General features: G+C 30.4%; 1 protein-coding gene across 3 annotated transcripts; it reads left to right on the top strand.

The window, feature by feature from the left end:
• The first annotated feature begins 2,944 nt into the window (after positions 1 to 2,944).
• On the top strand, positions 2,945 to 15,775 carry LOC132720306 (uncharacterized). 3 transcript variants are annotated; one of them, XR_009624323.1, is made up of 7 exons: positions 2,945 to 3,313; positions 11,343 to 11,416; positions 12,674 to 12,877; positions 13,085 to 13,153; positions 13,360 to 13,416; positions 14,797 to 14,937; positions 15,315 to 15,775. XR_009624323.1 is itself a non-coding variant. In XM_060704425.1 (6 exons), exons 2-6 carry the CDS (start codon positions 11,360 to 11,362, stop codon positions 14,881 to 14,883), a joined length of 474 nt encoding a protein of 157 aa, XP_060560408.1. In that variant the 5' UTR covers positions 2,951 to 3,313; positions 11,343 to 11,359; the 3' UTR covers positions 14,884 to 15,775. The 3 variants fall into 3 exon arrangements, 2 of the variants coding, with proteins under 2 accessions (XP_060560408.1, XP_060560409.1); XM_060704425.1 differs by having other exon boundaries at positions 2,951 to 3,313; positions 14,797 to 15,775; XM_060704426.1 differs by lacking the exon at positions 2,945 to 3,313 and adding an exon at positions 8,408 to 8,697 and having other exon boundaries at positions 14,797 to 15,775.
• The last annotated feature ends 8,360 nt before the right edge of the window (positions 15,776 to 24,135 follow it).

The raw sequence follows: 24,135 nt of genomic DNA, 5'->3' as shown, positions 1-24,135 counted from the left end.
ATTTCATTTTACACACCAATTCATGTTCTTGAGGATGGAATCTGAACCAAAAATGTTATGTCCAAATACTTTATACCGGAATATGTTATACCCAAATATGTTATATCCAATTAAGTTAAATCCAACCAGGTAATACTTTTTTTGATCAGGAAAACCCAATATAATCAAGGCAAATCTAGAACATCGTGCATTCATATGATCTTACTTATGCTGAATGCTAAAACAATTAAAATTAGAGTGATGCGTTACGTGTCAATATGCATAAAATGTGACAATCAGTGTAAAGAGGATGGATAACAAATAAAATTAGACATATTGTTGCAATTAAATTATAGAAGAATATTTCCTTTTTTAAGTAATAGAATCGTATTGACACATATCAACACACTGGATACATTTATAAAAATTGTCGCAAAAGTGGTGCAGTTTAATAACTCAAAACAGATTGCTATTGTTTTCCATAAATGATTGACACATGCCAATACTTTACCAAGGTTATTTGATTTAACGGGTAACTGTACTATACTTGGTCTAGACAATAAGTATTCATTTTTTCACCGAGATTCATTTCATTTGCATAAAGTTATATTTATCTTACTTATTTCGGTGTTTTTTATTGTTGTTGGGAGAGGGGGTGGTTCGTAGGTAGGTAGGGCTTACATCTAGAGATTTTAAGATTATTATTATAAATATGAAACAGGAACATTGTAGGTTCTTTTCTATATTTTTTTTAATAAGTTATCAAATCAAGAAACTTATGTTTTCAAAATTCTAAACATTCCTACAATTAACTGTTGATTTAGATTTTTTATTTGTGGTTATAATATTTATTTAATTACGTATACATCTAAATTCACATGTACATACTTTATTGTATAACACATTTATATAATGTTCATATGTTCCGTCTCGTGACGTTATACGTAAACTAAATAATAATCAATCAGTTTGTAACAAATGTGTCCTTGCTTTTATCAGCCCATTTTTTATAGAAACGAAGGTAATAACTTTAAAATTCTTCTATCCATAACATCGCACGATTCGAAAATATACAACATACCAGAAGATTGAAGACACATTATCCTTTATTTCGTATTATGATTATTTACACTGGAGATTTCTATATGACTAAGGTCGATATTTATAGGATATCAAAGTAATATCCTAGTTTTATACTTGTCATATGAAATCATAAAATCATTTTGAAACAAGAAACACGTCTATGTTTTTACGTTTTCTGGTAACATTGACTATTTTAATTGTTCTGAGTATTACTGTTATCAATAATGCTTACAATTTTAGCACACTTTGTCTTCAGCTAAAATCACTTCGTCTATAGATAAGCTAAAATGTATAAAAAGAGTGGTAGAAAGCAGTGTGTAGTGTTTCACAAATAATCAGAATTTTAAAAATCGATCTTCAAAGACCATGGAATAAAACAAGAAGCCTGTCCGTGTTTAATTTATAGCCGTAAATATTTCAATTTATTCATATGAATGAAGAAATGAGGAGAACTTGGTTAAAATCATTGAATCGGAAGGATTTTAATCCAACTCCAAAATATCTAGTTTGTTTAACTGTTTAATTTGTTGTCCATTTTTATGAAACTTTTAATAGTTGTAGCCCAACGAAATAGATTAATTTCTCTTTCTCGAAGCGACATCGAGATAATGTTTAGACTGGAGATGGCTTTTACTAATTGCAGTATGAAAAAAGTATGTAACACGAACCTGATCGACCAGGTCTTGTTAACACAGCCAATTTAAAATAAATTTTCATAATACATTTTGTCAAGGGTACAGATCACTGTACTGATAGAATATATTCAAAGTGATTAAAAATTAAATATGGACAAGTTCAATACAGAGGCAAACACATACTTTATTAAAAAGATATATCGTTACAGTATTAAATTTTGTTTATAATTTTTAAGTTATTTAAATGTCAATGGGCTATAAATTTTTCTGCACTTTTGTTTTGTCACGTCATTGATGGAAGTTAATATTCCCTTCTTTTTAAAAGTAAATATCTCCCATCCAACCGTTCTGCTCATAACTATGAGCTAATGTCCCGTAGTATTGCGATTGTTCAATTAGGGTTGACATACTGTTCTTTTGTATGACTTTATTAATCCGTGTCGGAGAGGTCAGTTTGCAAAATCGGTTTCTTACATTAATATACCCCACTTTCTCAGATTAAATCCTCATCAAAGAATGCAGACAAATAGATCATAGAGCGGCTGATCATCATTATTTTAATCCTTGTGTTGTACATCGTGATTCCCGGATAAAGTTCTCCAATCTATAGAAAAAAAACAAGAGGTCTGCAGGTCAGATACAATGGACTGCTTAAAGTTTATAGGCAAAACCTTCTTTGTTTATGCCTGATCATTTGTTCGGTTACTATTGTCAAACAGAAACATTATTAATAGGAAGTAATCGAAATGAACGTCTCATTTTATAGACATATAAAATATGTTGTATAATATATCTTAATCTAAGTACATACACTGTCCGAAACACGTCTTGGTCGGATATAACACTTGAACATAAATATCAAGTGTAACGTTTCTATTTTCATACTCATACATTATCTATTTTGATCGAATTTTATTTATATCATAATGATTTTGAATTTAGACAGTCTTTTTTAATATCTTACATGGTACAAGCTATTGATACAGCTGTTTGTGCACTTTATACATAGTTTGAGAGGAGTGGATGGACGAATTCATAAATAAATTAATTAATATAATAATCTACAAGAAAGCCTGCTGGAGAGTAGTCTAATTATAGATGTCTAATTATAACACGTTATGTCATTTCTGTGGAATTCCAAAAACAAGACTTAGTATTATATACCAAAAGGGAAAATGGAAAATCATAGTTACTAATTTTAGTTTGTACTATTTTTATTTGTATTTTTTACATTTCAAGAAGTTGTTTTTTGTGTATTTATATTTAGTTACATTTGAACTATGGCTTTATTTATCGGTACTAGTATATGAGATAAGACCTTTGATATACTAGGTGTAAATGTTACGAAAAGAGCATTCATTATATTGAACAGTTTCTATGGAAACATGACAATGTAAAAATAAAAAAGTTCGGTTTCCTATATTATATATTTATAATCTGTCCAGGAGATATATTTAGTAAAAGAATAAAAACAATTGCGTTGTTTAAGACATTACGAATTTTCTATCATTATCATTACACTATCAAGTGAATTTGTATACAATTTGTGTAAAGAAGACTTCAATAATATTTAATTATTTGTTGCTGCTTACAAGGAAGTCATTTATCACCAGAATGTAAGTTTCTTTATATTCAATATCATGCTCTTCATGCTCTTTGTGAACGACATTTTAGATAATATAAATACTGATCTTGATGGCATTTTTACTATAAATGAATTAAAACTGTTCATTCTTATGTATGCAGATGATCAGGCAATTTTTGCTAAAACGCCTGAAACTTTACAGTCTATGTTAACTGATGTGGAAAATTATTGTAATTTATGGGGTTTAAAAATTAACATTTCAAAAACAAAAGCGATGATCTTTGAAAATGGGAGGCACACCATGTATAACTTCAAAATTTATAATAATATTATAGAAACAGTAACCTGTTTTAAATACCTAGGTATTACATTATTCAAAAATGGTAATTGGTACCGTACGCAAAAATGCATCGCCCAACATGCATCATTTGCTATGAATAATCTATTTCGTATATTTAACGATGTAGAACTACCAATGGATCAGAAGTGTAAGTTATTCGATACACTAGTATCTTCAATTCTAAATTTTGGATCCGAAATATGGGGTATACATGAAGCAAAGGATATTGAGTCTATTCACACTAAGTTTTTAAGACGCATTTTGGGTGTCAAAAAGTCAACAAATTTATCTACACTTTATGGAGAATTAGGAAGAATTCCTTTGTTATTCATTCGAAAAATAAATATGATTAAGTACTGGATAAAAATTTTAAAACAGAATGATACTGCTCTGGTTAGAAGAAGCTATTTAATTTTAAAAGTAGATGCAGATCGTAATTTAAAATATAATGGGAAAAATTGGGCTTTTCAAATAAAAAATATTTTACAAGAAAATGGTTTATTGTATGTATGGAATGATCAATTTGAAATCGATATTCCTTTTTCATTGATTAAACAGAGAATTATTGATAACTTTTTACAAAAATGGTACTCTGATATCAATAACTCCAATCGTTTACAGTCATATTGTGTCTTTAAGTATGAATTCGAATTAGAAGAATATCTGAAAGTGATTACTGATAAGAAATATAGACTTGCTATGTCAAGATTTAGAACTTCATCACATAATCTTTTTATAGAATCTGGAAGATATAATGATACTCCAAGAGAACAGAGACTCTGCAAATCGTGCAATATGAAAACCATTGAAAATGAGTACCATTTTTTGCTAGTATGTCCATTTCACCGTGACTTAAGAAGTAAATTTTTTAAACAATATTATTGTCGTTGGCCAAATATCACTAAATTCGAAAACTTAATGTCATCAAAATCTAAATCTGTTCTACTGAACTTAGCAAAATATATTTATTTCGCAATGAAAAACCGCATCTCATAATACACTCTCTAAATTTAAATATCTTTATTACTAACTCTTTTTTTTCCTTAATAACTAGAACTTTTTTTAATATAAAAAATGTAACAATATATTTAGTATTTTTTTTTGTATATCTAGACAGTTTGTGAGAATTGTTTATGTAATTTGAACTACTCTCTTCGGATAAAATTTCATTTCTTTTGTCATGTCTGTCGCTGAACATTTTTGTTTGTATTGGCTCTAAACATATGTTTATGTTTTATGCTGAATAAATAAATTTTGTATTTTGTATTTTTTGTATATCATGTGTGTGTGTGTATCCTTGTGTGTCATTAAATGGGTGAAAACATTCATATCGCCAGTATTTGTGTCAAATTTTGTTTGCTTATATGCTGCTATTATATAATTAAAACAAATACTACCATTATTACAGCACAGTATGGTAATCATAATTTTTAATATATTATTCTAAGAAATAACACCACCACTTGAGTAGTTGTTTTAAGTGATTCCTTTTAAAAACTTTACTCTGAATCTCTTACAATACATGTAACATGAATATAAAAATTATATAATAAAATGATAATAACAATTGATATCAAAACTGTGAATATTTTATATGTAGTATTGATTTGATTGCTTTCTTGTTATGACTTGTAAACAATAATGTTTAATTAATCATTATCCTCAACACCTTATATATGTCCCAGATATAATCTAGAATTTTACAGATCGATACAAAATCAACATGAAACGAAACTTGATTTTTGATTTAGTTAGACTTGGTGATTTACAACTTATTTGGAATTTCATAGGATATAGCTTTTGAAAGAACATAATTATATTGCTGTCATTGCATGACATTCTCTTGTAAATTTTGAAAGAGGGCGTTATGTACTGTTTTTTCTCTAGATAATATATATACACATGCATCTGAATCACTCTCTTAACCAATGAAGCTAAAAAGCTACAATAATATTATAGTATTACAAGAAAAAGAGAGTATCAATTGTAAATGAAGCGATTAAAATGTGTTGACGCTTCATTAGGTTATAAAAATGCTTTTTATATATATTCCACATTATTATATATGCTATAAATAGCTTAAAATGCCTTTCCCTGATTGGCTTAGAAGTAATTTTTTTGGTCAATATCAGAGTTTATTCACTGTTGGGTGACTCGGTGACTTTATGTTTTTAAGAACATTACGAAGATAGCGTTCCCACGAGCTCTTTAGTAAATGAAGGAAGTAAATAAGCTGAAGAAATGTCGATTTTCGTATTCAAAGGCAGATTTGATATCCAGCCATACATAAAGATTATTCATAAATCATATAATAAAACAGATATGTACTTTTTAGCTCGGCTATCGCATCGGTCAATATTTTTTTTACTTCAGTACAAATTCACCAGCTAAAAACAGCATGATATTTGTAAAATATTCTTTTGACATCATATAACATGATGGCCATTGTGTCGGTTTAACTTTTTAACAAAAATTTGGTTCTGCATAATATAACAATGGATTTTTAGCTCACCTGTCACAAAGTGACAGGGTGAGCTTTTGTGATCGCTTTTCGTCCGGCGTCCGTCCGTCAGTCCGTCCGTCGTCCGTCCGTCGTCCGTCCGTAAACTTTTGCTTTAAATGACATCTCCTCATTAACCACTGAGCCAATTTCATCCAAACTTCACAGGAATGTTCCTTTGGTGGTCACCTTTAAAAATTGTTCAAAGAATTTAATTCCATGCAGAACTCTGGTTGCCATGGCAACCGAAAGAATAATATTTAAATATCTTCTTTTAAACAACCCTAAGAGCTAGAGCTTAGATATTTGGCATGAAACATCTTCTAGTGAGTGTCTACCAAGTTTGTTCAAATAAAAGCCCTGGGGTCAAAATTGGCCCCGCCCCAGGGGGTTATTGATTTTCCCTATATGCATATGGTTAAACCTTAAATAATCTTCTTTTAAAGAACCCAAAGAGCTAGAGCTAAGATATTTGGCATGAAACATCTTCTAGTGAGTGTCTACCAAGTTTGTTCAAATAAAAGCCCTGGGGTCAAAATTGGCCCCGCCCAGGGGGGTCATTGATTTTCCCTATATGCATATAGTAAAAACTTAAAAAATCTTCTTTTAAAGAACCGTAAGAGCTAGAGCTTAGATATTAAGCATGAAACATCTTCTAGTGAATGTCTATCAAGTTTGTTCAAATAAAAGCCCTGGGGTCAAAATTGGCCCCGCCCCAGGGGGTCATTGATTTTCCCTATATGCATATAGTAAAAACTTAAAAAATCTTCTTTTAAAGAACCCAAAGAGCTAGAGCTAAGATATTAAGCATGAAACATCTTCTAGTGAGTCTCTACCAAGTTTGTTCAAATTAAAGCCCTGTGGTCAAAATTGGCACCACCCCGGGGGGTCATTGATTTTCCCTACAGATATGCATATAGTAAAAACTTAAAAAATCTTCTTTTAAAGAACCATAATAGCTAGAGCTTAGATATTTGGCATGAAACATCTTCTAGTGAATGTCTACCAAGTTTGTTCAAATAAAAGCCCTGGGGTCAAAATTGGCCCCGCCCCAGGGGGTCATAGATTTTCCCTATATGCATATAGTAAAAACTTAAAAAATCTTCTTTTAAAGAACCCAAAGAGCTAGAGCTAAGATATTTAGCATGAAACATCTTCTAATAGATGTCTACCAAGTTTGTTCAAATAAAAGCCCTGGGGTCAAAATTGACCCCGCCCCAGGGGGTCATTGACTTTCCCTATATGCATAGAGTAAAAACTTAAAAAATCTTCTTTTAAAGAACTCAAAGAGCTAGAGCTAAGATATTTAGCATGAAACATGTTCTAATGGGTGTCTACCAAGTATGTTCAAATAAAAGCCATGGGGTCAAAACTGGCCCCGCCCGGGGGGGTCATTGATTTTCCTTATATGTGTATAGCAAAAACTTAAAAATCTTCTATGAAGAAACCCAAATAGCTAGAGTTTAGATATTAAGCATGAAACATCTTTAAGTAAATATCTACAAAGTTTGTTCAAATAAAAGTCCGGGGGTCAAAACTGGCCCTGCCCCAGGGTGACATTGTTTTTAACTATATGTGTATAGTAAAAACTTTAAAAATCTTCTTTTAAAAAACCCAATGAGCTAGAACTTAAATGTTTAGCATGAAACATCCTCTTATGGGTGTCTACCAAGTCTGTTCAAATAAACAAATAAAAGCCCTTGGGTAAAAATTGGCCCGGGGGTGGGTGGGGGCCTATATACAGGTGAGCGACCTCAGGGCCATCATGGCCCTCTTGTTTTTCAGATCTCAAGCTCTGATAACAGGTTTTCATTCAAACACTTGCAATCAAATTACATACATCGTCCAAAATACTTCCTAGCCGGAAATAATGCTTTACATTATCATTCATCATCTATTTTGCTCGAATGTTATTTATGTCATACTAATATTGAATGTAGACAGATTTTTAATATAACACACTTCAAACTTACATGGTACAAGATATTAATACAGTTGTTTGTGTACTATGAAAAATGTATAAGAGGAATTAATTAATTAATTAATTAACTAACTTACATATTTTTGTGATATCTGCAAGAAAACCTTGAAAGTATTCTAATTATAAGTCTGTGGAATTCCAAGAACAAGAGTTTAAAAATAGATCTTTAACTGCGTCTTAACTGTTTCTCTAAAGGAGAAAATGAAACATTATTATTATCATTGTTAGTTTTGCACTTTTTGATTTGTACTTTTTATTTTGCATTTCAAGAATTGTCTTCCTGTTTTTATGAGTTTATAAAAAATAGTGTGAATTGTGGCTTTATTTATCTGCGCTAGAAGATAAGACTTTTTATATAGATGTAAAAGTTACGAATTTGAACTGTTTTCATGGAAACATGCCAAATGTAAAAATAAAAAAAAATGGTTTTCCTCATTGTATATTTATGTCTGTACACAAAAAAAAAGAGAAGAAAACCAATTGTGTTATATTACGATATTACGTGATTTCCTTCATTTTCTTTATAATAAGTGAATTTGTATGAAACACTTCAAAAAATCATTTGCTTGCAAGGAAGTCATATATTACCGAAATGTAAGTTTCTATATATACAATATCAATTGTTCATGTGTATCATTAGAAGGATCAAAAATCATATAACCGTTGTTTTGTTGTTTTTTTGTATTTTTTTTTTACTTCGTTTGTTCATATGTTGCGTCATGAATTAACAAAAACACAATACTATTTTAAGAATACACGTATATTGTTATATATACAGTTTATACAACGCAATATGGTAATCATATTTTTCTAATTTAATTAATAACTCCTATAGATGATATCACCTGAAAGATTGAAAATTTGTATTTCAGTAGTTGTGTTAAGTGATTCAAGATATTTCTCTAAATCTCTTTAATAACATTAAATAATTATATAATATGATAATAACAATATAACGAAACTGTAAACTATATGTTTTATTGATTTCATTACTTTCTAGTTTCTGATTTATAAATAATTATGTTTAATTTACCAATACTTTGGACAACGTAATCATACATGTATTATTCTCCAGTTACAAAATCGATACAAAATAGAAATAAAAACGAAACTTGAGGTTATAAATTAAGTTAGACGGCGATTTACAACCCATTTTGAACTTCCCCGAATATAAATAAATACCTTTAATTGTTTGATTTTTGAAACTGTACGGCCTTTAAACGCAAATAAGGAAGGGTTCGCAAATAGTTTTAGATGAAATGTTTTGTTTGACTAGAAAAATAAAAATATTGATACTAATTGGACTGCAACAATGGAATATATTAACAGCAATGCTGATGATTACACTTTTAATTGTACTTAAACAATACATGTAACTCTGATATTACCTATGTCAATTACAATCATCACAACCATCATCATCATCATCTCAATAATAATATCAACGATAAAGAAACAATAACCATAATAACAACAATAATAGCGGTTGCAACAATAATAGTAACATTAATTTATTATTACCATCAAAATCACAACAATCATCATTCTCATCATCATTAATAAAAGTAACATTATTATTCATTTATAATTATAATTATAATAAATAATAATAATGTACGAGTATAATAATAACAACGACAAGTCGTGCTCGGGGGGGGGGTGGTATCACTTGGACCACTACAACGGGTACTCTGATTGCAGCTTTCTAGGTTGTATGTTTTTTTTTTAATTTTCCGTAGATTAATATGTCTCTAAAGATTTTTTTCAATTTTGTGTATGCTACACTAGGTGATAAATTGAATACATTATCCGCTTTGTATATTTCACTTACAGAGAGTAAGAGATATAGAGGATGAGTGCTAAATTGAATGAACGAGGTGCATAAAATTATATTATGCGAGTGAAAATTAAATTCAATGCTTAAATAATTGAACTAATTGAATAAAATTATATTATGTAGGCCTTTTGCATATATAATATAATCCTATTCAAATCGTTCAATAAATTCAGGAAAGAGCTTGCAATAATATTAATAATTATATGACCGTGTAATATCATTTTTACGGAGTCGCAAAAGCGACACTAAAATGTACAACAATATTCGGGTTAACAAATTTGATGGGAAAAAAATCATCATTATTTTTTGTGTTTGTTTTGTTGTTTACGTCAACGACGTCATTTCTTGTGTTGATTTGTACGTGACATAGGGTTAGGAAAACAATGATAATTCCTTGATAAAGAAGAAGGTAACCCCGAAAAACGATGGAGGTTGATAAAGTTTAAACTAGTAATTTATTGTTTCCGGAGTGATTTCTATTCTGCTTATAATTGTGATTAATACGCCATCTTAATCGTGCAAGTCCTAAATCATAATTATAATGTTGTATAGTACTCAAGTACATTTGACGCATATGATATTACGCTGTGTCTGTCTATGCAGTGAACATACTACACTAATATAACTTTAAAGGATATTTACTAATAACGAATCTTTATCAAAGAAATTGATGTATAAGAATCATATGACAGATATATGTAGCACTTAAATAAAATAAATGTCATAAGTCTTTGTTATGCAAGTGAAAACATTAAAATCGATGTTAAGCAATAATTTGTAGGAAGAATGTCTATTATCAATCAGATTAAAATCAGCTCCTAAATAATGCTACACAATAGTGTGTCACCCTTTCGTGATCTTTCAAACAGCCTTTAACAATTTTGAAAACAATGCGGTTTGTAATTTTAATCGCTAGAAAATCAAAAATGAGAAAGTAATGTTAACACAATGGCGTTGTCCATAAAGCCGGTCGGAAAAATGACAAAACGATCTTGCCCATAAAAAACTGAGACTCGTATTATTTCAAGTTTATTTTCTCAAATTACTTCTTATCAGACAATTTTAAGTTTTTTTGTTACAAAGCTCAACAACTTGTTTTACTTCTACGAACATCAATATTTTGATGCTTCGTCTAATTCTTATATGTAAAGAACGGTTGATTACACGGCTAAAAATAGCTTTTACAGGAAATCCGAATCGCAATAAAGGCGAAACATGAACGTTGGTAATCAGATCTACATGTAAGAAATAAGTAGATCTGAACTTTGGTCTATAAACAGGTCTCCATTAGCAACTACAATTTTCGAGTTTGATATATTATCCAATGTTTTAAGCAAAAAAATGACTTTATAAATTCATATGATTTACACAATAATTGGAATGATTTTATATATATTTTCAGTCTGAGAAAAACATAAGATGGGGTGTAGAAATATAAGATGTACGATCGGCAATTGGATATTGGGTTTATATCTGGTATATATGCTTTTAATGTTACAGCATGTGTGATGTATATCAATAAACTTTTGTTACCAAATATATATAACAATGTTAAGTCATTACACAACATATAATTTAAATACTCGAACGCAAAAGAAACTGTGTATGTATAATAAATTATAGCTATATTGGTATCAAGTTATGTAGAAAATTGTTATCTCTGAAGCATAAGATGTTAGAAACTGAAACTTGCCCAAAACAGTTTTATGTCTGCACACACAAATTGAGAATGTGCACATATCGTAACTCAGACAATGTGCGCAAAGAGTACACAGCTAAACAAAGTGTACATAGAATAGCCTTGGGAATGAAATATTAAAAATAAGTCATAAAAAGTAAAATCAAAATAATAAACTCCAATTAACATGACTGTTACCTTTGTATCTTTAATCTGCAGCTTATCTGTAAAAGAGTATTATTAAAGCAAGTGACAGCTTCAGAGTCTGACCATTCTAAACAGTTGCCATGGGTAACTACCCATAATGCCTCCTGAGAGCTAGAGATGCGTTTTTAATATAATAAGTTATATAAGTAATGTAATTAATAAAGATGAAACAATACTGTAAAGGCAATATTAGTTCATATTAATTCAAGTTAGTGCACATGCAAGTACAAAAATTGTATTCCTCTTTGAACACGAATATAACCCATGAAAATTCTATTAATAACCTTCATTACATGTACGGTCCAGTTGATAAAAAGGGCTGGGACATTTGTTTTTGTTTTCATTTTTAAGAATTTTATATTTTATCCTTACCATTCTTTTTATTATCAATTGTGGTCAATGGCCTTCATAGCTATCAATTTTTTGAAATGTATTTTTGACGACAAAATAATTCTTCTTCTTCTTCTCGTTCACCGCTACAATCTCAGGCCGGTCACATCGATGAAGGTTGCAGTCTTCTGCAGTTCCTCCATTGCGCGGTGTAGTTTCGTTTGTATCCCGGTCTCAACTGGCCACACCGCTCTTCTCTGTTGTTCCAGGAGAGGACATCGTTGTTATGACAAAATAATAAGAATAATGTCCCTTTAACCATCATTTCTTACCTGCCAACTGTCTAAAATGCACATAAAGTTAACAGGTTATTTATTTCTTATAATCATTGATCATTTAAGAAAAGAGGCGTACATGTATTTAATTTTGTTTAGGTGCGAAAGAAATGAATTAATATTTTTTTTTGTTTTAAACATCATAAAGTAGTTTTAGGAAATTATACTATATTTTTCTTATAGGCACAAGGCCTTGTTTTAGCTGCCATCGGCCTTGTTGGGGTCATTACAAGCACGTGCTCTGACGTAGACAGTGTCCGCATGAAAGGAATACATATATTGCTCATATGTTTCGCTTGTTTTCATTTGTTACCAAGCTTGTTTTACATCATTACCATCAGACCATGTAATACTGAAAATAAAGAGATCAAGATCTTCATTGCATACGTAAGTAAAATTCCTGTTTATATTTTACAAGTTTAAAGAAAATTCCAATTGAATATATTACTTATTATAGCTTGTACATATAGTGGTTTATCTTAAAATGACAACCTTGGCTTAGCAAATAGTTGAAACGAAATTAGGATAGTTGTTTTGAAAGAGGCTTGGAGTTTTATGGATTATTTAACCTAATTGTACCCTTATCTTTTCCAGTTTTTATGGGGTTGTCTGATAGGCGGCCTTACAAGCTATCAAGCTGTACAAACGTATGAGTATAATCAGGTGATATATTATAAAAGCTATTGTTATGATACATTTAGTAAATTTTAATTAAAATATAGATATTTGAATTGTTGCATACATGTACATGTATTTATTTAAGGAGAGACGCTTTATAACTTTAAAATGTATAATTTGTGCATGTGTATACACATTTGCAACCATTTCAAGAAAGAGTAAAACATAAGTTCACATATCTCTGATTTCAGGCGTTTACTCCGGATGTGTTGTACACAATTATTATGACAGGGCTAGTAGATTTGGTGGTAAGTATACTTTTAAATAAGTCAATTACTATTAAAAGGTTGAGTTTGTCACATTAACTTGTTCACCCATTTTTTCCACGTGTAATTAGTCATTAGAATTTACATGTTGTAAGCAAAACATAACAGTTTTTGCTTAAACTCATACAAAATGCTAACAATGTAAGATTAAAAACCTGATAACGAAACTACCAGAGAATGTTTCAAATACAATAGGTTAAATAAAACAGTGCGTTTTATATTTCAGAATCTGATACACTAACGTATAATCTGTTTACTGATCTCAAATAAACCTAACAATTCAACACATTGACATTTTGTACAACATTCGTTTAACAACAAAAATCCATAAAATCTGTCCAAGTAATATTTAACCTTTTATGATCATACTATTAATTGATGGATTGTAAATGATTTTCGTTAAAATACTTATCAGCAATTATGCATTTACAAATGTTTATTATTTGATATAAATCTAAGGAGGTGTTAGCACACCTTAATAATAGTTATACACTGATATATGCTTCAGGGAAGTTCAGGCCTCAACAGACGGTAGAAATAAGTTGTACAACACTAATTAATAGATACGATCTACAATTTACAACGCAATACAACACACTTGCATTTAGACCGTCATTCTATATTATACGAATCATCAGGTTTCCCTCAAAAACAATTCTCTCCAAAATGGATCCCTTTGTTATAATTGTTGGTATTCACCAATTAAGAAGATTGATTATGAGGTTCCTTGGATAATATGGAGGGGGCATTTAGAAAATTACAATGTTCTGACATGAAAATAAAATAGCTGAGCACCCTAAAGGCTGTTCTGTGTTTTGGTCCTATCACGGTGAAAAAAAAGTTTTTTCTTAATGAGTAATTACGGAAACTCCTCCATTTTTATGTAAAAATAGTCTATCATTTTCTGAGTAATATGGGATTTGAACATTCCATAACTTGGGTACTCCCCAAGAGTTTCACATCCTTTTTACCCCATCTAACTACTATGTTTACATTTTAGTCCTAATTGTTCTGGAATTTTATTCATTAAACACATTTTCAGGGGGTAAATTGGAAATGTCATCTGTCATCGTGGGAGGACTGTACAACAAGAATCAAAAGATAGAACATGTGCTTTCCTGTAAATCTAGTGTTCAGGTGTACGACTTTAAGCAATAGTAGCCTTCACATTAAGATTTGCTTGTACATCTAAGTTTTAATTGGTGTTGTATTGCAAAATCATACCGACTGACTCACCAGTTCAAATTAGCCAAGTGGTAAATCTCTATGAATTAAGGTTAAGACAACTCGTATAGTTAGTGTGCACACTACAATGGTAACCACCCATAGAAATGATAAAAAAACGTATTATTCTTATTACAGGTAATCATTATAAACGCGCTACATATTGTGAAGTTTTGCCGGAATGAAGAAAACGATGAATTGCCGGAAAAGCTAGTTGAAGATTGAATGACTTGTATCAGATAAAAGCATTAGAAAGTTTCGGACTTTTGAAAATTTGAGGTGCCATTGAAGCTGTTTAATACATATATTAAGTAAAACGACTGTGACAAAATCAGTTTATTTTTGCTAAAGCTCATATTTAAATATCTTAATATTTATGTACTACATGTACTTTTGACTTTATGTCATTATGATAAATGTATGTATTACATGGAAGTTATTTTTAATAAGCACTAAGGGAGATGTAAATATTCAAGCCAACTATTTATATATCATGATAAATGTTTTGGAAAGCTATTTCACCTATATTTAGAAATCGTTTTTTGTTGTTTTTTTTTGTTGTTGTTGTTTTGTTTTTTTTTAATTACAAACAATTTTGTCTTCGGTATTTTACATTTTATCTTTAATCAAAGAACTTTCAATTTTCTTTTAATTAGGGACCATACGCCGCTTTTCATGGAATGGCACTACTGTGTAACGTTGAAGGTTCCATGATCACCGCCGTATAAACAGATCTGCGGCTGTTTCTTAATTCAAAATTTGACCATTTTCGTGTTTAAATTTTGAATTCTGCTTAAGCCGGTGCTAGGGGTTGTGGCCGGTAACTTGCACTTTCCAGTACCGTCCATGAGCCTGCAACATTGTCAATTTTGCCGTGTTGGGCTTTCTTTAGGGATTCTGTTTTTCTCTACTCTATTTCAATTTATCCGAATATAAATGCAAATTGGAAAAAGCTAATTAAGTCAACTCTCAAATACTGATTTCAGTGTCCAAGCCTCTATAAAACTGCAGAAGTCTAATTGTTGATGCTCAATTCGTAGGAGCTTTTATCACTTATTGACATAATTGAAAATAGGAATTTAATTCTTTGACAGATTTTAAATTGCTGTAAAATGTTCATGTTTTGCAAAAAAAAAAAATTTTCATCTTATATATCTATTTATATATCATATCTATATTTATTTATAATGTATATATTATATCTGTTTACATTTCCAAACTCGATGTACGAATAAGCCCCATAAGCATGACAATTTGATTTGAATTATTTTTGAATTTGTATTAAATTTTAAACATTACTGCAAAACCGTTTTTATTGTAACTCATGTTGACAGATATAATTATGTATGTAAGATAAAATATTTATTTATTTATTTATTTATTTATATATATGTAGGATAATTCACTAATATGTAAAATGCGAATTAATTATTTGTCTTCGCTGTTGTGTTTCTTGTAAGGAAAATTCTGTTAAATATCGTTTCAAGATTATTAACAACTCAATTATGTAATATTTATAGAGATATTTATATTATTGTAACAATCTTGCATTCACTTACTTCATATTTATTATAAAATAGATGTGCAATAGATAACAATTGATTATTATATTGGTATTTGTTTATTCGGATTGTTCAAATTTTGTGTACATTTTTAAAAATAATGATTGTATTATTTCTATTCAAAAGTAAATAAAGTTTTAATGTCCTAAATATTGTTAAAAGGTAATCCTCTATTTGTTTCACCACAAGCCGGACCGAGGCTTACTTATGTAATACCTCTTTTAAAGTAAACAGGCTAACACTCAAAAATGGGTCCGTAATAATGTAATAAGTTATATTAGGAGATACTAGAATCGATCTTATCCTATCAAAACAAATAAAGTAAAGAGCTATAACAAGTATGTAATCCTCAAGAGTTAATTTATCTATTCTTTTCTTCTGTCTAAAATCACCCACAAAATATTCTGCCTGCTTTTAAAAAAAAGATGGTTGGTTTGTGATTGGCATGCTTATAACATCGCATCCCCTTTAAACAGTTCCGCCTATTTTATCCAGTTTAGGACACGAGTATTCTTTTACTTGGAAATCACATGCCGCTTTTCATTTAATCATGTAATTGCTCGAATGTGTCACGTTGAAGGTTCCATGATCATCTTCGTATGCGGTTTTTCTAAAGTCTTTAATTCACAATTATCACGTGTATAAGTTTAATTCTGCAAAAGCCTATACTAAGAGGAGTTAACAGTACCTTGTAATTAAAACTCCTGTTCACGAACAGGTTTGACCAATTGAACCCTTTAACATTCGAATTTTGGCGTTCTTTACGGATTCCATTTTTTCCTGTGTTAAGGCTTTTTTTCTTTTTCGTCTGCTAAAAATTTGATTTCATATCTTCACAATATTTATGTGATATCAATATTGAAATCCCGGTTGAATAGCAGGAACATAAATTACGATGAGCAATGTGTCTGTAGGATTCATATTCTCTTGTCTGCCTGCCAGACATGCTCTTTTAAGTTTGGTTTGTTTGATTATAGCCAAGCGTTTTACTTCTTTATTTTACACAATTGGAAGAAATTAGCATCGCAATGCAACTTACAGACTTTGACACAAAGTAATTTAAACATTTTTTATCAGTATTTGTGTATGTATCAATTGATGAACGCCGGAATTATTAATTTGTATGGAAAAAACCCTGTCAGGGGCAAGTCGATGTTTCATTGAGCAAGAAACTGCACACTCAATGCTTCCGAGGAAACGCTTTCGAAAGTGTGTCTATAAGCTTCTAATTTCCTATACAATCGAACTAAAATAAATTCTGTATAACCCAAATATTGATTGAAACAACTGATTCAGTACATGCTAGTGCAGGAATGTCAAGGCAGACATATGCGATATGTGAAATGTTGGCATGTCATAATTTGGCATTTTAGCACCATTGTACAAGCTTAAATATTGCAAGATATGAATCTCTTTTAACACAAATCTTCCCCCAACAAATCTTACAGAAGATTTGTTATACAACTTACAATTATACATTGCATCTTGTCTAATACATTGTTGGCATTGTTTGATGTCAACAGTGTCATATTTAAGACAAACGATAAATTATTTTAACTTATCAAGCCAACTTAATTAAAAAACATAAAGTAAGCAAAGGTTATTATACACAAAATGCCACAATAGACCAATCACTGCTATATAAAGCTTATCGAAAAGACTTAAATTATTAAACTTATTTTCTTTAAAAATAAAAACTAGTTATGATAATCGAAGCCAGTTTTGCATAACCTTTTTGTGATAAAACAATTGAGGCTTAATATTGAAACCACACAATATAGGTTCCTTAAAGTGCATATCATACTTTCTACGTAATTGTTGCCCATTTGATTGTTCTTTCTTCTACAATCGGTTTAGTATCTTATAACATTTTGCCTTGTTTCCATTGATCATGATCAAAATGTTCAATAACGCTGACATAAACAAAATGTATACAGCTGTATTTGTAGCTTTACTGCCATGCTCTTGCATGAAATCCAAATATTAACATAGACATTTGTGCATCTTTGCCTCTTAAAATTCCGATTTAATTATAACTCTGCACTTATTCAATTAAATATTGCTTCTTGCAGACATATTTATCATTTTTCTTCAAGCTTTAACGACATTCACTTTAATTTTTAATTAATAACAGTTCGTGATGGGTAATATAACTGCCACAATTGGTCGCAACATTTGTGAAATGAAAACCCCAAAATAAAGTCGGTAAATTATTTAGAAAAGGTAATAACAGGTCCACTGTATGAATTTCAAAATTATCATAGTAACTGTACACCAGAAATATTTGTTTAAAACTTTTATATGAATATGTAGCACCAGTTTAGCTTTAAACATAGGGTGTCCCGTTAGAGCCATTGAGACACACACATAACTGGAAACAAGAAAAAACTCAAAGTACCTTGATGAAAAGTCAAAATAACGAAACTACGATGATGAAAGGTTTCGCAAACAAAGTTTCACCTGAAAATGATGATTTGGTGTGAAGCATCCTCAATTTATGTCATTTTGTCTCTTTCATCGGCACTCTTTTGATTTGAAAGGTACATTTTTTGACAGCATATAACGGTTGTAAAATTAAATTTACAAAATTTCGATCATAACAAAGATAATTTATGAGTGAGTCGGTTTTGAGGATTTTGTCTCCTTGGCCAAATTCACCATTATGATAAGACATTATTATATAGATGTATTATCATATATACTGAATTTAATTGGACAAGTACAAACCTAGCGTTACGTAAAAGAACCATGACTAACACAAATTGTTTTTCCTTTTTTTTTAGGTATTCCCCCTAAACTGAAATTGGATTACTTTTATCTTCCATGTGACGTTACTTTCAAAGTTTGATAACTCATAACTGTGCCAAGCAATACCTCCATTGATTTTAAATTTTATCAGCCAACAACCCAAAGGTGTTAGCATATTGGTGAATTTGGCCAAGAATACAATTGCTCAAAACTTCTTGACACCAAATCATACATTTTCGAGCGGCACTTTATAATCATTAACTATTTCTGTTCCGATCAGAGTGTAATGAACGTTATTTCATTTTCAGACGTTCCATGCAAGCCTTACTCATATGATGTTCCTCCGAAATTACAAAAAAATGCTATAGAGGGCCGATCAAAGCAATCAAATGACACAAATCGAGAATACTCCACACTATATAAATTTTGATTTTTTTTTCTTTTGCTCAATAACCGCGGTTGGAATGTTTGAACAAAATATGCCATTTTGAAATGGAAACTGTAGTACCTAGGAAAGAGAAAATTGTGCGCTTTGCACCGTTTCAATTCATTTTTAGATTGGTTTTGAAATAAGAGAACTAGCTGGAAAATAGGAATAAGTATCTGTTTGTTTATGTATGCCGCCATTCAATTCCTGACACAGGTCACGTGGGATAGCCACCCATATAAAGCAACATGATGATTAATTCGACTGGAGAAACTCATCTACAGTAACAAACTTAAGACAAAGAAAATGTTGTGAATAACGCCTTATTGGCTGGAAGTAATGTTGTAAAATGGTGATTATCACCAGGAAGGAGTCGCATTTATATTGTAATTCAATTTCCTGTTGGTAGAGGAATGAAGAATGCTATAAAATACTTGGTGTGAAATAATTATGCTCGTACCAATAAAAGTGATGCTAAAATACAGGCATACATGAACAACAGAATGTGTAAATTTTATTCCCCGCCATGATATTAGTGGGGCATGTAGTGTTATTCGTGTCCGACTGTCTGTGGCGTCCGTGTGTGAGTGCGTGTGTTCGAAAAACTTGTCCGGTCCATAACTTTGTCATCAATCAAGGGATTTTAAAATGACTTGGCACAAATGTCTAGCATGATGAGACAGTGTGCTCTGGCCCTCATCCCTAACTTCAAGGTCAATGTAATATTAAGAGGTCAAAGGTCAGCTGGAATGAAATTTTGTTTGACCCATATCTGTTATTCATCATCGGATTTTAAAAAAAACTTGGCACACATGTGAAGTATCATGAGATGATATGTCATGCGCAAGACCTATAACACTAGCTCCAAGGGCACACTTAGATGTCAAAGGTCAGCAGTTTAAAATTTGTCCGGCTCATAACACTGTCGTGGATTTAGCAATTTTAAAATAACTTTTCACAAATAGCAAGATAACACGGTGTGCATTGAGGAAAAGTTACGGTTAAAGGCCTGCAGTAAGAAAATCTTGTCTGGGGCCAGTTTCTCAAAGCTCTGTTAAATTTAACTGCCTGTTAAATTAACAGTCCGTTAAAATAGCTAACCGACTGTTACTTAACAGCCTGTTAAAAACTTGTTGCTCAAAACTTTTTAACAGGAGTGTTAATTAACACCCCTGTTAAATTTTAACCAGCTGTTAACAGGTTCATTCTATCCCATAATTCCTCATTCTGTAGTTTGCAAAATGGCGTCTGAGTCAAATATCTTGTCTAAAAATAATCATGTTTAAAAGATAAGAGCAACAAATTTCAATATTAACAAAAACTCTTCTTCTTGAGGAATTGGTAAATGGAAATTTTGATGTGTTAAACTCAAATTCTGACACAGTTTACATTATTCGTGCATTATGCATAAAAATGGGATGCTTAGACCCCATATGACGTCAGACATGACGTAAATAAACCAAATGACGTCAGCATAACCTCTTTTACAATAATTAACATTGAACTTTGACCTGTGATCATTTGACATGTGAGTTGATTAAGGAAATATAATGTAATTTAAATTCTGAGAGATCAGTGTCAGAAGCAAAAATAAATATGTATGAAGAATAGATTTAAAAATAGTCGTAACCAATTGTCATTAGAATTTTTGCTTGGATTGATTTTATTTTACGATAGATCTATGTCAGAAAGCCCATTAACACTAGTAAGAAAATTGTAATGCAATGTGGTTACAGAATAACATCCACACAAAAATGTTTTGATAGACACTTAAAATTGAAATACCTTACTGTATTCATTTATGTATCATTATGTGTTTTAAAGCTGAACAAAAACAAATATTTTTTTAACTTTATTTCCCTCGTCATGGGTATGTGTGTGTATATATGTACATGTGTATATATTTGCTACTAAATAATGTTAACTTTGATGATTACGTGATGTTTAATTATATTTGAATGTATGTATTTTGTGACCATGTGCATTTTGTACACGTCTTATATGAATAAACTATCTATCTATATATTATTGTAAAAGTGTGAAGTTTTGATAAATACTCAATGCAACAAAACTTCACACTTTTACAATAATATATACACATGTACATACACAACACAATATACAAACAAACTCACAAGGGAAATAAAAGAAGAGAAAAAAAGGAAAGGTAGCTCATACATTGAACGGGGAAAACATACATAGGTGTTACTTATACTCAAACTTTTAACAACAAATAATTTATGGTAGATCTCTCTAAAGTGAAAAAACTTAAACAATGTCATGTAAAAGAATCAATCTCGATTGTGCACAGCAAAAGGAACTAGACCTATAAGGAATTTAAATTTGTTTTTTCATTATATCTATTTTGATAATTTATTTGTTTCATTTAAACACGACTGTCAACGCATAAAAATACATTTCACATATACATATATCATTTCTATGATCCCTCTGTTAAATTTTAACGGAAGTTCAAACCTCGATTAAATTAACAGACAGATTCAGCTGTTAAAGTGGCAGTTAAAGTGAGCGTTAATTTTGAGCAACAAAATTTAACACGAAGGTTAAATTTAACCGTCTGTTAGTGGATTTAACGGACGGTTAAATTTAACAGAGCTTTGAGAAACTGGCCCCAAGTCTATAACTCTGTCATGTATCAAGGGATTTAGAAACATTGAGAATATTTAAAAAAAACTGTTTTTATCAACAGTCATCGGTCATCTTACTTGAAAGGGGTCTTCTATGGCAAAAAAAGTGTTGTTGTTTTTATTTTTGGTCTCCAAACATATATAATGGGGATAACCGTGTCTTTCGGACACATTTGTAGTTTATTACAATGTTGATGTCTTATAATATAAGTATCCTGCTTTGAACTCGGAACTGCAAATGGTCAACTTTAGATATTGAAACGCTCCAAATGTATTCTTTGATTTTGATTAACTTATTTCAATGGAAGAACTAATAGTTCATGCAAATCTTTACCAAATGTAATGTATTGTACGTATGTTTGTATTTTGTTGCATATATCTATTGCATATCTCCCTATAGTATGAAATGTATATATGTCGTATTTCATAGCTGTATAGACCTAATGAAGTAGTCATTGAACAGTCATTTTTTCATTCATGTCAGACGATATGATAGTGTCTCCCAACTTTCCCAACTTTCAAGGTTTCTATTTCTTGAATGCAAGGTCGTAATTATTAGTATTCAATTTAAGGTATTACCATCATAATGCATTACCTCCGCTTTAAAGAATGTTCAAATAGGCTAGAACTACTGTTAACTACATTGAAAATGAGGGCTGTGTGTTCAATCCCCAGAAGGGTCAACTTTTTTTTCTTTCTTATTATCTCTCATGTCCCATTTGGAAAGAAAAAAGTGTTTAATTTTGATTTTTTAATTTATATAGGTATTTATTGGCTAAATTATGCTAAATCTAGTAATAAATATGGTACCTGATATTTTCAAAGTGTAATAAAATCAAAACTAGACGGTAAAAGTATTTCATATTTTACAAGATCAACCAATATACTTCTTTAAAAATTTAGGGAAACTTTGAAAACAGGCACTCATTTGGGTAAATTTTAAGGATTTTTTAAATTAGGCTCCCTAAGTAGGAAAATGGTCAGACACGTGGTAAAAATGGGTGGGGTAGGGTAACATTTTTATACAGATTTCATAAATTTTAAGTAGAAACCATAATTTTGCTTATGTGGATTGTTAGCTGAATGGTACTATTTGTTTCTTACCAAAAATTAATGGGAAAACATTTTTCATTAGAATGTTATTGCAGATTATTTAAAGGTTCCTCATTTCTAAAAAAGGGCCCTCATAACATCCTAGCTTGAGTTCAGAAAAGTGGCCATAACTTGATTTCCGTACGGTAAACTTTGTTTAAATTTTGCATACAGGTGTACTTTAAGGTATATATCTGACCTATGATGTAAATTTTTAAGTTCCTTATAGTGCCCACCTTAATCAAAATATTTTTATAACTGATATTTAGAAAATATTTAAAAAGAATTGAAGTATCTCATTTGAGTTTACCATATCTATGCTCTAAAATATTTAAAATTGTATTCCTTTTGTATAAACAAAGGAAATAAAGTACTATCTCAGTGTGTATATTGTCACTATTGGGGCTCGTAATAATTGACCATATGTGTCATTTGTAATACCATTTCATGGATTTTTTGTCTTATTTTATAGCCGATATACAGTCATATTCTCAATTGAAAATAGTATATTATTTTCCAAATCCACAAGAAAAAATTCACAATTGAAAGTTACAAAATAAAAATATTAAATAACAATTTATAAAATCTTGAAAATGAGGGCTTCTTCACTGTTATCGTGCTTAAATGTGTGAAGATGCCATTCTAGACAGTTATTCTTTCAATTCATTAAATCACTGCAAAATTTAAGTAATCATTTTTTCCATGTTTTTACAAAACATCGCTGAAATTTCCAATTCAATGGGTATTGGTCATGTTCCCAAAATCCTGGGAAAACCCTGCATTTATATATTTATATATAGAATTTCATACTTATGTATATATCATCACTTTACGGTCAATTTTTACTCTTTGTGCACACCTGTCTCACTTATTGAAGAGAAAGTTGCTGCCATGTCAGTCATATTAGTTAATTCAATTTATACTGGAAATATGTAAGCAGTATATTGAATATAGTACGGACATTCCAAGCGCCTTTTTATTTTTCTATACACGCTACAAG

Source organism: Ruditapes philippinarum, unplaced genomic scaffold, assembly GCF_026571515.1.
Source record: "Ruditapes philippinarum isolate M1 unplaced genomic scaffold, ASM2657151v2 ctg10538_1_1_1_1, whole genome shotgun sequence".
Lineage (NCBI taxonomy): Eukaryota > Metazoa > Mollusca > Bivalvia > Venerida > Veneridae > Ruditapes > Ruditapes philippinarum.
This window is presented reverse-complemented; position numbering and strand designations above follow the sequence as displayed.

Excerpts from the sequence above, each read along its gene's own strand:
- LOC132720306 (XM_060704425.1), top strand. The coding sequence starts at position 11,360 with ATGGGGTGTAGAAATATAAGATGTACGATCGGCAATTGGATATTGGGT. Across the intron at positions 11,417-12,673 it reads GGATATTGGGTTTATATCTG|GCACAAGGCCTTGTTTTAGC; the intron begins GTATATATGCTT and ends TTTTTCTTATAG. Across the intron at positions 12,878-13,084 it reads TCAAGATCTTCATTGCATAC|TTTTTATGGGGTTGTCTGAT; the intron begins GTAAGTAAAATT and ends TATCTTTTCCAG.